The sequence below is a fragment of the Geotrypetes seraphini genome, chromosome 7 (assembly GCF_902459505.1).
Source record: "Geotrypetes seraphini chromosome 7, aGeoSer1.1, whole genome shotgun sequence".
In the NCBI taxonomy this organism is placed as follows: Eukaryota; Metazoa; Chordata; class Amphibia; order Gymnophiona; family Dermophiidae; genus Geotrypetes; species Geotrypetes seraphini.
In genome coordinates, this window is record NC_047090.1 from 38,911,314 (window position 1) to 38,925,975 (window position 14,662).

A 14,662-nucleotide genomic window follows, 5' to 3' on the forward strand; every position below is an offset into this window, starting at 1 on the left:
TTAATTGGCGGATGGTGCTGCTTTATCTAACTTGATGTTGAACGAGAGCAACAGTGCCAGGTAAACAGGCATTTGGAGACGTAGATCTCCCATAAGAGCCATAGAAGACACATGTTGCTTCTGAGCAACAATGCCAAATAAAGGGCTAATGAGTTTTTTTTTTTTTCTTCCAGATCCTCCCTGCTTAGTTCTGCAGCACCAGCATACAAATACATATAGGTTAGGATTAAGAAACATGCAAATTTGTACATTTTTATTTTATATTGTGACCTGCATATTATATACAATGCAAATTAATTGTTTTGTTTAATATTATCCATTCCATGAACATTTGCTGGAGTGATGCCTCACTGCTAAAAAAAATTGCTGTGACTAAATCATGGCTGACAGCTGGTCACCCTAAATGCTGCCAGGGAAGGAGCTTAACATACTGACTCAGGCATCAGTTCCAAGCCAAAGTCCTAGAAACAAGAAAATGAAGGCAAAGCCCAGGTGACTTATGCAGTCTGCCTAGCCATGCCTTCTACCACCTCTTCCTCTCCTAGACTCTAGGTCAGACATGGGCTAACTACAGCCCGTGGGCCATATCCAGCCCGTTTAGTTTTTAAATCTGCCCGCCAACTGCGAGCCCTACATACCTCCCTCCAGAGCAGTGTCAGGCTGGCAGCATTCTACACAGGCTGCTTCGCAGCCTTCTGTCGTCGTGGAATTCCCTCTGCTGCATCACTCATGATGTCATCAGTAACGCAGCGCACAGAAGGCCTGGACGAGAGAAGGCCGCAAAGCAGCCTGTTTAGAGTGCTGCCAGCCTGACACTGCTCTGGAGGGAGGTATGTAGGGCTTGTGGTCGGCGGGGTTCAGATGGGAGGGAAGGATGGAGGGTCAGCGAGGGTTCAGCTATGCGGCGGGAGTGGGTGCTCAAGGGTTCTGCTGCACGAGGGAAGGATAGAAGCTGGGCAAGGGTTCTACTGCACAGGGGGATGATGGGATAGAAAGATGCTCTTGGTTCGGCTCCTCTTTCAAATAAGAACCCATTGTGGCCCACGAGTCAAAATTTTGCCCACCCCTGCTCTAGGTATTTGTGCAAAGCTTTCATGAATCTAGGTACAGCCTTCAATTCACATACAAGCTTCACTTTACCTACTTTTGAAACAGCACTGGGCGATAAAACCCAAGGAAACAGCGCCGTGTCAACAGAGCAGACCTGAAGCAGCCCAACCAAGACACACAGCGCATGCGCAGCTGGAAGCGCCTCCCCGTTCGACGTCCACCTGACCCTCCCCGGCGTGCGGCCTTTCCCTCGCCCCTGCTGCCCTAAGCCAGCGCCACCCAAAGTCTCGAGATGTTATGTTAATGAGGGGGGGCCCGTGCGTGCGCGCGCGCGCACACCGCTGCGGTGGTGGCGGCGGCGGCGGAGGAGGCCAGGGAAGGAGCGAGTGAGAAGGGCGAGAGCGGCTCGTCGGCCCCGGTGCTCTGTGGGATACTGGCTGTCCACGGTATATCCTCCCTCCCGGAGCCAAGAGCCGAGGCAGCAGGGGGATGAAGATGGCGGACGCCAAGCAGAAGCGCAACGAGCAGCTGAAGCGCTGGCTGGGCTCCGAGACGGACCTGGAGCCGCCGGTCGTCAAGCGCAAGAAGACCCGGGTGAAGTTTGACGACGGCGCCGTCTTCCTGGCCGCCTGCTCCAGCGGCGACGCCGACGAGGTCCACAAGCTGCTCGAGCGCGGCGCCGACATCAACTACGCCAATGTGGACGGGCTCACGGCGCTGCACCAGGTCGGTATCCGGCCGCCTCGGGTCTCGGGGCCGGCCTTCGCCTCTCTCCCTTCCCCCCTCCGAGATGAGCAAGGCCCCTAGGTGCGAACAGGCCTCTCTTGCCGCTGTGCCTTTATAGTGCAAGGGGGGCCCGGCCGCAGGTGAGCTCTTGCAAGGTTGGCCGGTGGCGGCCGTGCTTCCGTTCTCGGGGGGGCGGGGATGGTTACTGAGCAGCTCCTGCTCCTTGCAACACCCCCCCCCCCCCGTAGGTGCCTTCCAGGGAGGACGCTCAGCGCTGCTGTGCACGGCTTAACGGAAGGATCCGCCGCCGCTTCTTTGTGTCCGCTTGTCCTGCCTGCGGACCGGCGTTCGCCAAATAAGGAAAAAGGCTGCTGCATTGGGAGCAGCCAGGCCCCGGAGGGCATCCTTCGCACTCCTCGCCGCTTCCTTGTTTTGGGGGGGGGGGGGGGGGAGTTAACGTGACAGTGTAACTATTAGGGGGCGTGATCGGATGCCCTTTGGCCTGGGGGTTGCTGCTTGCACAGGGTTTGCTGGCGACAATGCGGTCGTGGTTTGCTGGCTTTTCTTTTGACAGCGGGTGGGGTGGATCGCTTCCTTGAAAAATAACCAGAAAAGTCTGTTTTCGTCGCTTTACCTCAATTCAGCAGGCTGGTTCACCCCCCTCCCCCATGCAGACTAGGATGTTCTTTATGGGTTGCTCTATGGTTTTTTTTTGGGGGGGGAGCTGTCATCTGAACCCCTTGATCATACTGTGGTGTTTGCTGCTTTGCTCCTGTCCACACCGAGCCGTGTGCCAACATTTTAATTGTAGACAATGGTAGAGGGCAGCTATGACAAACTTGTAACAGTAGCCAGAGTTTAAAATGTAAGTCTCCAAAAGGGTAATTGGAGTTTTGAAACTGTGTCTCTGGTGCTACACTGTTTCTGTATGGATGTTCGGAGAAGAATCTATTTTAAAAGCCTCAGAATAGCAGTAGTGGATACACTGTGATTGATGCATTTATTATTAGCATTCCCAATTTGTCATGTAGTTTTTAATTTTTACTTCTTTCCTTAGTGCATCTCATTTTCTTTATTATCGTTTGCTAAAAAAAATCAACAACAATAAAAATAAACACATGAAAGGTTGTGTACTGGTGCAGAAGCAGGGATGCCTGTGCCTCTTCTTTATTAGTTTAGTAAGTCAGATTTTTGTGCTAGTTTTCTGTGAGTCAGGCATTCGCCCACTCTGTTCTTAGTTACCTTCTGTATGAGCCTATTCACCCTCCCACATAACTGTTCTAAGTTGGCAGAGCAACATAACTACCTTCTGTGAATGCATTTCTGTTCCAGAACAATCTGCCTTGCGTGTGCAAAACAGAAAGCTATATTCTCTTGTCTACAATTCTATCCCTTTGTCAAATATCTAGGCAGTGCCAGTACAGATGGAAATCCTTGCATACCTAACATATCTTTCTGACTGGAAAGCCTTTCAGTCATTGCATACACCTTCTTACTGGATGTCTGTTCAGTTCATGTTAGTCCTTTTTATGCTAGACTGCATTGGCTGCCTTTTGAGGCCAGAGTATTTTTAAAGTTTGGGTGTATCTGTTATAAGGCTCTTTTACCTTCCTATTTGGTGTCTTACCTGAAACTGTTTCATTCATTAAAATGTACGATTCAGGTATGTTCCTCTTCCCTACCCCAAGTGCCTGTCGCTATAAGACTTTTTTGGACAGGACATTGGAATATGAGGTGGGGAAGTTGAACTCCTGGATGAGTCCTCTGATTGTTCAAGCCTAGTCTTATCTTACATTTAGGAAATTATTGAAAACTCACCTATTTGATAAACAAGAATGTTGATATTTAAGAAGGTATTTTTTTATTAGGCTCTGTATTTTAAATGTACTTTTTATCTGATGCTGTATTTAATGGATGTAGTAGTTAGGATAGTTGTGTTTTTTTGAAATTGTGGTTTTTAACTGAAATGTTTCAGTTCTTCTTTTGTGAACCACCTAGAACTGCTGGTGGGGCGGTATACAAGAAAATCAAATTATTATTATTATTCATTCTGTTAATTAATATTTTACATCACCAAATTGCCTATTCCCTTGTATGCTTATGATACAAGGCTTTCTTTTTAAACATGTGCAGCCTTGCTGGCCAATTTCTATAAAGTGAAGTACCCAACAGTTAAAGATCCTTGGTCGGTTTTTTTGTTTGTTTTTTTCATTCAATCATTACAAGTTACAACACTTGTTCTAATATTAGAGTAAGTTCCAAAATAAAATTATAAGGAAAATAAAAGAAAATTGTTAAACTAAGAAATAGAAGTCTTGGAATAAATATCCTCCTTAGACCACTTCTCTTGGTCGATTCTTAATTTCTCTTGGTAGCTCTAGAATGGCTTTGTAGTGTTTCTTTAGTCCTCTAAAGTATTCATGCCTTAGTTTTCTTTCCTGATTACTCTGAAAAGCTCCTACTTCTCCTTCTATCCCAGCCAGATAGTGACAGTTGTTAATCTGCTCTGTCTTGACTCACTGACCCAGTTTATGAGCAGGGTAAGTTGCTTATGCCCAGTCCTGGTGTTTTCCTAATGCTGGCGCGGGGAGCCCATCCTAGAGGGAACACATCTCCATTCCAAGGTAAACATTTCTGGCTGTTCAATCTTTCCTCATATGGTAAATGTTCCAGTCACCTAATTAGTATTACTTTATTTTTCCAGCTCAAATATATTCCTCATAAGAGGGAGACCGAACTGAGTGTACATCATACACTCTCAATATGCTCTCATCAGATTTTTATAGCATTGTAGCAGTGCTTGATACTTTGATTGTCAGCATTTCCTGAGCCATCTTCTATACAGACTTGAATCTTTTCTAGTATAACTATAGCAAACCTTTCTTAACATCCATTTTAAACTTGTAGCTTTTTATGTCTGTAGTTTTAATTCTTTTAAAACGTATTATCAGCTGTTAATTGCAAAACTGTAATTGTTCCTGCCCAGGTGCTCCCTTACCTGCACATTGGACACACATTCCATTCCTTCTAAAATGTGGTGATATCCAGTGGTGTAGTGAGGGGGGCGGAATGCCCTGGGTACCGTTTTGCTAAGGGTGTGGCTTGTCTCCGCTTCTCCTTCTCCCGTACCTTTTTTTTTTTTTTACTTCCCCAGCGCAAGGTTGCAGCCCACATCGGCATCAGCGGTCTCTCTGATGTCACTTCTGGGACCCATGTCTAGGAAGTGACACCAAAGTGTGAGCATGCTTACGCCACAGACGTTAAAAAGGTACTGGGAAAGGGAAGGGGGTGTGCATGCATTTGGAGGGGGTGAGGGGTGCCACCTCCACAGCATCACTCACCCTTACTACGCCACTGACTGCATCCTTACTAGTTGTCTGTGTAGCCAGGTGTTTTGAGTGAGCATCTTTTGCCTAGAGACTGGTTTTACTACTGACTAAATTGACTTTGTAGAGTGCAGTTGTGAAGTTCAGCTAGGTCAGGCATGTCACTCATGACTGAGAGGCCGCTATGGCAGCTGCACTAAAATATTCATCCTCCCTATTCTCCCCATTATAATTACTTAGGAGCCAAATTTACATTATATAATTAGCCAGATGTTAAATTTAGAATGTACATTATATGCTACAGTGTGGTCTGCACAGAACTTCCCTGCAGGCTGCATGTTTGACATGCCTGAGCTAAGTGATATAATACATAATATATTCTGGAAAAAAAACCAAGTTAAAATTCTAAAGAAATGTCAACTGTTGGCTTTTCTCTCACTTTTTTTTACCTGTTTCCCTATCCTTATCCAGGCATTAGTGTGATGCATTCTCTGTTATAATCCTCCTTCCTCCAGTGCCAGCTTTACTACCACTACTAATTATTTCTAGAGCACTACCAAATGTATGCAGCACTGTGCAGAGTCACAATGGAGACAGTCCCTGCTTGAAAGAGCTTACCGTATAAACTCAAATATAAGTTGAACCCCCCCCCCCCCTCTTTGAAGGAGGAAAAATGGTTGACTCGACTATGTTGGGCTGCTTAATACTCAAGTGTCCTGCCAGGCTCTGCACAGTCCCCTTCCCTCCATCCCCCGCTAGGCACTGCACACAGCCCCCTTCCCTCCATCATCTGTCAGGCTCTGCACCTAGCCTCCTCCCTCCCAGGCTCTACACCCTGTCCCCCTTCCCTGCCCTGTCCATTGTACCTCCTCTGCCGCTGGAATCCTTGGTGGTCCTGTAGCGGGGCAGGAAAAAGCTTTCCGCGCTCCCGCCCCGCTACTAACCTGGTCAGTTGCTGCCGTGAATTCTGGCTTCAGCCGCTGAGCAATACAGAGTGGGAGCATGCTTTAGCGCTGTTGGTCAGCACTAAGCAGCTTCCTAAATAGTTCCCGTAAATCTCGTGACCGACCGGGTAACACATTCACATCTGTGTACATAAAAAAAGAAGAAAAAAGCCCCGCCGTCCCCAACATCCCCCCTGCCTCTTGGCTGTTCAGGCTTCCCCTGCTGCTCTGCCCATGTGAGAGTCACAGCGATTCATCAGCGGGATCAGACGGACGTTATGACAAACCTCCGCTCAAATCATTTGCATGTAAACTTTTTTGTGCATCAATAGCTCTTTTGGAATCGGCCAAAAATCAGTTCATAGCAGACCCACGCGGTATTACTGACCCTTTTTAGTGCATCTAGCTCTGAGAGGCTGCGGCATGACACCCCAACCCCTACTGCTCCTTTCTCTTGATCCCTGTCCTACTGAATATTGTATTTCCACTTTTCCCCTTCCTTATCTCTTCCCACTACTTAGCTATAATCTCTTCTTTCTAACTTCTCCATGTCTAACAACCATATAAGTTAGCCCAAGAATGAGTCTCGACGGACGTTTGTAACACGGGGCTGTGGAAGGCCTTCGTGTTGACCCGTCGGGATTGGCTCTTGAAGGGGAGGGTGGAGGGTTAAGGGAAGAATGGGGAGGTAGGATAGGGTAGAACGTGTCCTGCCGAGGTTAGAGCTGGGGGATTGGATAGCGGCAGAACGCTGGGGGCGGGCCTAAATTTAGCCAGCAGCTGTCAAGTGTCAGGTTTCTTCTGGTCCTCGGCGGCTTTCCCACCCATCCCTTTCCTTTGATGGGTGGTTGGTTCCCGGGTTGGGAGCTCAGGAGTTGTAGGCAGGGTTCAAGCTACCAAAAGCCGGGGCTCATCCGGAGATGAGCGGCTGGAGGGCAGCTGGTTTGGAAGCGGGTCCCAGGTGGGCTGGTGACCCGACCGAAGGGGCAGGGTGGCACCTGCCACCCCCGAGACCCTTGCTGACAGGGGCAGGGTCACAGGGGCCAAAAAGCTGTTTATATGTAGTTGTGTGGTATCTTCATGGTTGTTTATAATACTATGTTATTTTGTTATTATAATAAGCAGAGCTGCGACTCTATTTTTCCAAGATGTTGTTGTGTGACTTTATTAATGGTTATCTAAGGTAGGGTACTTTGGGGGATACATGGGTGGGGGTGGGGAAAGAGACAGATGGGCTTTTCCAGATCCAGCTGTTAATGTAAATTGCACTGATGTTCTGCAAAGTTCGGCATATCAAGTACTAATAAACTTGAAATTTATCAAAAGTAGCCAATTCAAGACATAATAAGAAATTGTCATCTACATAAGACAAGATCTTTTGCTCCCATTTTAGCTGGGATTTTACCTAAAAACTTAGGTACACATTTAAATAATGATGGTGATAAAGGGGAGCCTTGAGGGACTATAATCTGCCCACCAATTTAAGAATATTTCATCACTAGTCTTTTAGCCTGTTACATTAACGGGTGCTAGAATATATGTCTGTCTGCCTTTCTTTCTGTCTCTCTCTCTCTGTCTTTCTCTCTCCCTGGCCCCTTTTCTTTGTCTGTCTTTCTGTGTCTTTCCCTGCCCCCTGTGCAGCAGCAGCATTTCACCCCACCCCCCTTCTCTTCCCGTGGTCTGGCCTTCTTCCTTTTTCTTCACCCCCCTGTCCATCAGCACCTCTTTCCTGCTCCCCCTGTCCAGCAAGTAGGCATCCCTTCCTTTTTCTCCCCCCCCCCCACCTCCTTCTTATCCCTATGATAAACTTACCTTGCTGGATCACCGCCTGATGCTGCGAACTGCTAGGCCATGGCGAGCCAAACTGAGCCCCAGCGCGCACTTCTGCATTCCTCCGCGCTTTCACTTTCTCTGGAGCAGGGGGGAGGGGGGGAGGGCTCCTTTAGCCCTCGCTTGCAGAGGTGCTGGCAGCCCACCCCATCCATGTATTTTCTCTTTCCTGCCTACCCTCCAAATGCCTGCTTCTCTCACCCACCCAAAGCCTCTCTCTCTAGTGGCTATTTCATGTTTTTCTTCTCCTCACCAACCCAGGCCCCAACTCCAATCCCAACTCCCCCACCCAAATATCATTCTCCTCCTTGTCAGGGGGAAGTGCTGTGGCAGTCTCATACAATCGATCTGCCTTTTATTTCTAAGGATGGGACATGGTGGTAGATGATGTTGGTATTGGTGGACGGTTGAAGGTTGAAGACAAAAACTGGCCACATTGTTTGGACCCCTTTTAAATGTCCAACACCACAGCCTCCAGGATTCAGCGGACTAAACTCGGTATTCTAGTTATATTCTGTTACTAAGTCTGCAAAGTCTGATTTTCTTCTATGGGTTACCACTTTGGGGGGAGGGGTCACAGCCGCGAACATCGAGGGTTTTTTTTGCTGCTTGGGGGGAGAGAGAAGCCCTGCCCTTCCCTGCCGCAACCGGAAGTGCCTCTTTCTCCCTATGTGCCAACGATTGTTTTATTTTCTTTTGGTTTTTTTCGGCAGACAGAGAGAGAGTGGGAGTGGCCACAGTGGTGATCGCAAGTGGCTCTGGACTCGCAGCGTCGGCAGCGGTTGGTGAGTGGGTGGGGGGGGGAAGCTCCAGAGACACAGCCGCGATCCTCACCAGGCTCCTTTCAAGCAGTGTGTCGGATGGGAGTTCGGGAGCGCTGGGGGGAAGGGTGCGACGACGATGGAAAGGATCGGGATTTAAGGAAACACGTCCGCACAGCCAGCGACCGCTGTCTTTCTGCCTCTGCCGGCGGGGACCACCGGGGCCTGGGTGTGGCGAGGAAGGGGGGTCTTGCCTGGCCGGGCCCGGCCGAATTCCGGGCCTGCTCTCCTTCCCCTAAGTCCCGGCCCCTCACTCTGCGCCATCTAGCGCATGCGCAATTGTGCCGCCACATCGCGACGGATCAGGGAACACGCTGCGCGAGTGCACAAGCGAGCGTAGCGTTTTATTATTATAGATTCTTCAATACTTATTAAGAAATTCCTCAAACAATCTTAATACTATATCACATATCCCCAACCCCAACTCAGAGTAATGAATATTCAATAGCATCAAAAGCCTCTGAGATGTCAACTTGTACAAGTACCAGTTGCTTTCTTAATATAGGGCCTCTTTTACGAAGTCGTTTAGTGCGGGCTGGCAATAACTGTTTGGGGGGGGGGGGGTTTAGCCTCTATAGTGCAAGATATCAGTTGAAATCTTTGGCCAAAATTTTCTGTTCTCAAGGAACTTGGGGTGATTCTAGATCTTTGCTACTTCTGCACTCATTCCTATTCTTTTGATATATTTCCTCTGCCCCCCACCTTTTTATTTCATTGCTCCAGTATTTACGACCACTGTTCCTCAGTCACTCACGACCATTCTCCGTAGAGCACATATTCCCATCCCAATCCTTGGGACACCACAGGCTATCTGTAAGTGAATATGCATGAGCTAGATTAGAGCAGGTAATTTGCATGCATCATATCTCATGTATATTGGCTAAGCATGATAGGTGGGGTGTTTTCAAGCTAGGTTTTCCTTTGTCTGACTTATGTATTGACTAGATTTTAAATTCCAAGAATTAGGGAGTCTGTTCTGTGTCTGAAATGATTGTGCCGGGTAGTATTCATACAAATAATATGTACTGGTAGTTATAAAGTTGTGGTTCCACTGAATTTAAATGAATTTGAGATCTGTTAGAATCCAGTTTAATTCAAACTTGTCAAATTTAGGCTAATTTTCACACAGTTGTAGGTGAATAGTCCTGTATGTGTAAAAAAAAAAACAACAACCCTTAAATTTTTGTTTTTTAATATTCCTTATGATAGCACATTTCGATATCTGTTTTGCTTAAAATCCAGTATAAATTCTGCACACGCAGCCAAGTGGCAAATTCTATTTTTTCTTTTAATAAATATTTATTAAAATTTATGGTGTTTAATAGTTTTTATTAGACATCCATTTTTCTTCATACTAGAAAATGATGTTTGTCCCCACCCAGTCCCTGCAACAGTACAAAATCTCATTAGTACAAAAAGTGTCATGTGCACTCTTAATGCTTGTGAATTCATCATAACATAACTGTAAATGATGTTGGTAGATAAAGACTCAGTACAACCATAAATGGTGGATGATGGGTCATAAATATTACTTCATGAAGTTAACTCTTTGCCCTTTTGGAATTCAGTGTTCTTTGTTAGTATCCTATCTTGTCATTAGAGGATCCTTTAGTGTTTATACTAAATTGTTTTTAGCTCTCTTACTGTTCAGTCTCCTAACCCTAGCCCTTTTCCATGAAAAAATTTTTTTCTGAGTTTTTCCTTAATATATCTCTTTTTATCTTCATATTATAGCCTTTTACTACTTCTGCTTTAATTTAAGGCTAGTTGGGTACATATCTTGTCTTTTCTCTCTTCTCTCTAAACATGTTGAGGCTTAGATTTTTAGCTGCTGCATAGTGATGTGTACTTTTGTTTGGTAGCATGACTGGAAAGTTCCTGTACATGTTTTAAACTGAAATGTTCATATGCTAACATGCTTGCTTTGTTCTGCTGTTGGAACACTCTGTGTGTGTGCATATATTCCAGCTATACAAACAACTCATATCAAATGTCAGAATAAAGGCTGTTCTTACACTGCTAATTATCACAATTAAAATTACCCATGTTTCAGAGCGTAGTTTATAAGCCTCCCACAAAAATACACTTCCCCCTCCCCATTCGCGGTTTCCCTACTCGTGATTTCACATAATCGTGATTTTTTTTGAGGGGGGAGGAGGAAAAAAAACCTCTCATTTTTGTCTTCCCCCGGCATCCCGGCCTTACCTGGTGGTCTAGCTGCTTTTCGGGGCAGGAGCGATCTTCCTACGCTCCTGCCCCGTGCAGATAGCCATTAGGAAATGGCTGTGGGGAGTTCCCGTAGTCTCTCGAGAGACTACGGGAACTCCCCACAGCCATTTCTTAATGGCTATCTGCACGGGGCAGGAGCGTAGGAAGATCGCTCCTGCCCTGAAAACCAGCTAGACCACCAGGTAAGGCCAGGATGCCGGGGGAAGGCAGAAGGGGGGTGGGTCAGAGCCGGTATTTGCGGTTTTTCGCCATTCGCAGTCCAGCTCTGCCCCTATCCCCGGCGAATAACGAGGGAGAAGTGTATGGACTGTGGCTAAGTCCTCTCAGTCTGGAAAAAAAAAGTCTTTATGTAATAAACATATGCCTAATATATTTTTAAAAATTCTTACATTTAGGGCTCCTTTTACAAAGTTGTGCTAACGGGGTTAACATGCGCACCTTTTCATCACGCGCTAACCCCCGCGCTGGCCAAAATCTACCGCCTGCTCAAGAGGAGGCGGTAGCGGCTAGTGTGTCCGGCAGTTTAGCGCACGCTATTACGTGCGTTAAACCACTAGTGCGGCTTTGTAAAAGGAGCCCTTAATTGAGCAGTGAATGTTCCAGAAACACGTCAGCTCATCCTATTGTGTTTCATAACAATGTACCCCATTGATCAGAAAAAGTAAAAATATCTACCTACATGAAATGTAAAGACAGCATCACCTTTAAGAGGTTAACATTGTTTTAAAACTATGACCATTTTTAACACACATGCTATTATTTCTATAGCCCTAGAATTTTGTCTCTGTATACTTGAAATCTCTCAATTTACTGCCTCCTCCAAAACTACAAACAAGGTGGTACTTGCCAAAACAGATCACTCTACAATATCCCATCCATTGACAATTCTGTACAAACTACTACGCATGACTAGTACCTCCCAACTCAAGATATTTGTGTTTCTCCCTCGCAAGTATCTCTTAAACTTTCTTCACTTTGCTATGAAAATCACACCATTGTAGCCATTACTAGAGGTTTTAATTTGTGTATGTTTGTAAGCTTGGCACTACCCTTGACTTCAGCATCCAAATGTCGGTCAAAAATTGAATAAATGGAAAAGGAGAAGTTGGAGTAAGGAATTTCACTTGGTTTTATCCAAGAAGGGGAATTTAAAACCTTAAGGGCAAAAGCCGTAGTGTAATTCTAAAATTGCTTTTGTGAGCCGAGCCATCCATTGATTTTTGCATTCTGTTAAAGAACCTTTACTTGTTTAGGCTGAAATTTGTGCGTTTTGGAATGTTCTGCTATACAGAAGCTTGATGCATTTTACACTACTGCTGCTAATCCATTGTGTGTCACTGAATACACTTGGAATTTCAAAGTCAGTGAATATTGGAGTCTGTGTAAGTTACATGCATAAATGCTGAATATTTTATTTATTTTTAGTATTTTACACTGCTTACAGCAATTGTCTTAATTGCAAGGCCAACAAGCCAATGGAGGCCCGCAGAGACCGTCTGAGTGGCTCATGCACCTATTGAGTCCCCCTCCTCCCCCCCCCAAGTGAGATCTGGTGCTTCCCTTACCATTCTCGTTCCCAGCAGCACTGCTCTCTTTGGGAAGCTGGCAGCGCGAGTGAACATGCTGCCTTTGGTGACCCAGAAGCTTTACCTCTACAACTACTTCCTGTCCCCTCATAGGCGGGAAGCAGTAGTGGAGAAAAAGCTTTTTGGTTGCCGAAGCAGTGTGTTTACTTTACTTATGCTGCCGGCGGCCTGAAGAGTTACAGCAGTACCACTGGGAAGAATGGTAAGCCAGCACTGGATTCTGCTGGGGGTGGGGGGAGGGCACGGGGAGGGTTGAGAGATGCATGGGAATGGGGGGAAAAAAAGATAAAGAAAGCATCAGACTTCCAGGGGAAGAAAGGAAAGGGGCAGATAACAGATGCCAGACCATTGGGGGGGGAGGGGGGGAGAATAAGAATAGAGATGTCAGACCACTTTGTGAGGAAAAGGGGGAGGGGATATAGGAGATAGATGCCAGACCAGTGGAAGGAAGAGGGAGAGATTCTAGACTAAAGGTAGGGGGAGGGGAAGGAAAAGACATAAATGCCAGACCACAAAGGAAGGAGGGGGGGGAGATGCTAGACTGTGGGAAGGAGAGGATAATGGTCCCAGACCATAAGAGGGGAAAAGGGAAAAAACTGAAGTCAGAACATAAGAATAGTCTTACTGGGTCAGACCAATGGTCCGTCAAGCCCAGTAGCCCATTGATGGTGGCTAATCTAGTGTCCCCTAGTCTTTGTAATTTTTGATGGAGCAAAAAATTGACCCACTTGTACCCATTCTACTCCACTCAGGATTTTGTAGACTTCAATAATATCTCTCTTCAGCCATCTCTTTTCCAAGCTGAAGAGCCCTAACCGTTCTTTCCTCATATGAGAGAAGTTCCATCCCCTTTATCATCTTGGTTGCTCTTCTTTGAACCTTTTCTAGTGCTACTATATCTTTCTTGAGATAAGTAGACCGGAGGGGAAGACATGGAAAAATAGATAGATTTGAGGAGGAAGCAGAAAAATGGAAGAAAATTGAATATTACTGCCAAAGATGACTGTAGGTTTATTCCAAAATCAACAAGGGGATATTGTAAAAATAAACACTCAGGAAGAAATAAAAGCAAACCTTACATCAAACAGCCCCCCAATTAGGCAACTTTTCACCAAAAAACCTTTGCAAATAGTACTAGTTTGAATACTATTGTATAATCATAGAAACGGGTGTTCACGGGGCAACCATAAGATATACAAATGATCTACCAGTGGTATAATTATGTTTAAATCTATTTTATTAAGCAACAGTAAGTACAACAGCAATAATAACCATAGAAAGCAGTTTCATCAAACACCCGCGGAGGACTGGACTCTTATGTCCTCCCCGGACCCACCATACCCCCACCCCCCAACAAAGAAAACCCTACCCCCACCCACCCCTCCCCATCCCCCCACATATACAGAAAACGCGCCAGCAGGGAACAGCAGAGACATCTAGAAGCACAATTTCAGAGGTGGAGTCTATTCAAGACCCGGCTACGACTCTCAGGAGGCAAAATGTTCAAATATGGAGTCCAAGTGTGAACAAAGTCTCTGCTCCGGCGTCGGGAAGAACGAGCCAAACGGGCTTACCAGTGGTATAATTAAATGAATTCTAATCACAGCTTCAAAATTTTCATTATTGCAATATAATAGTACAAACTAGGTATAGGTAAAAGTTTAAACTAGGTATTGCAGACACTTTTTTCTTAGCCTGCTGAACAAGAGTGATAATCCTGGCTTCAACATGAGCTATGTTTTGCGACTGCTGCCTCCAGGAAACTGAGCAAAATATTTATTTTTCAAAGTGCCTGTGAACAAACATAATAAAGTTAAAAATACCAAGGAATATCAATCCATACATACTAACAACAGGTAATTCTCCAATCTTATTTTAAGTTTTGAAAAACATTGACTTTTGGATAGTACCTTGAACCCTATTGCATTTCTGAAGGTTACCCAGTAAGAATAGGAATGAAAAGACGCCCTGTAAAACCGGCACAAAAATGAGGTTAAAACCGCCGGTGAAGGAGATGTGACGAAGAGTTGACTACAATAACCTGTGGAGAGGGAATCTGCAAGTGAATGAAGAAATGCTGCCCCCCAAACATCCACAGACTGAAAATCAAAACACCAAAAAATCAAACCAAAAAACCAAAACTCCATCTC

General features: G+C 45.7%; 1 protein-coding gene across 5 annotated transcripts in view; it reads left to right on the forward strand.

Moving 5' to 3' along the window:
• Positions 1 to 1,390: 1,390 nt before the first annotated feature.
• PPP1R12A (protein phosphatase 1 regulatory subunit 12A) overlaps positions 1,391 to 14,662 on the forward strand; it is a 183,881-nt gene continuing 170,609 nt past the window's right edge. For all 5 annotated transcript variants that reach the window (XM_033951481.1, XM_033951484.1, XM_033951482.1 and 2 more), the window contains exon 1: positions 1,391 to 1,776. In XM_033951481.1, the coding sequence (XP_033807372.1) occupies positions 1,540 to 1,776 (237 nt within the window). In that variant the 5' untranslated portion in view covers positions 1,391 to 1,539. The remainder of the gene's footprint in view (positions 1,777 to 14,662) is intronic.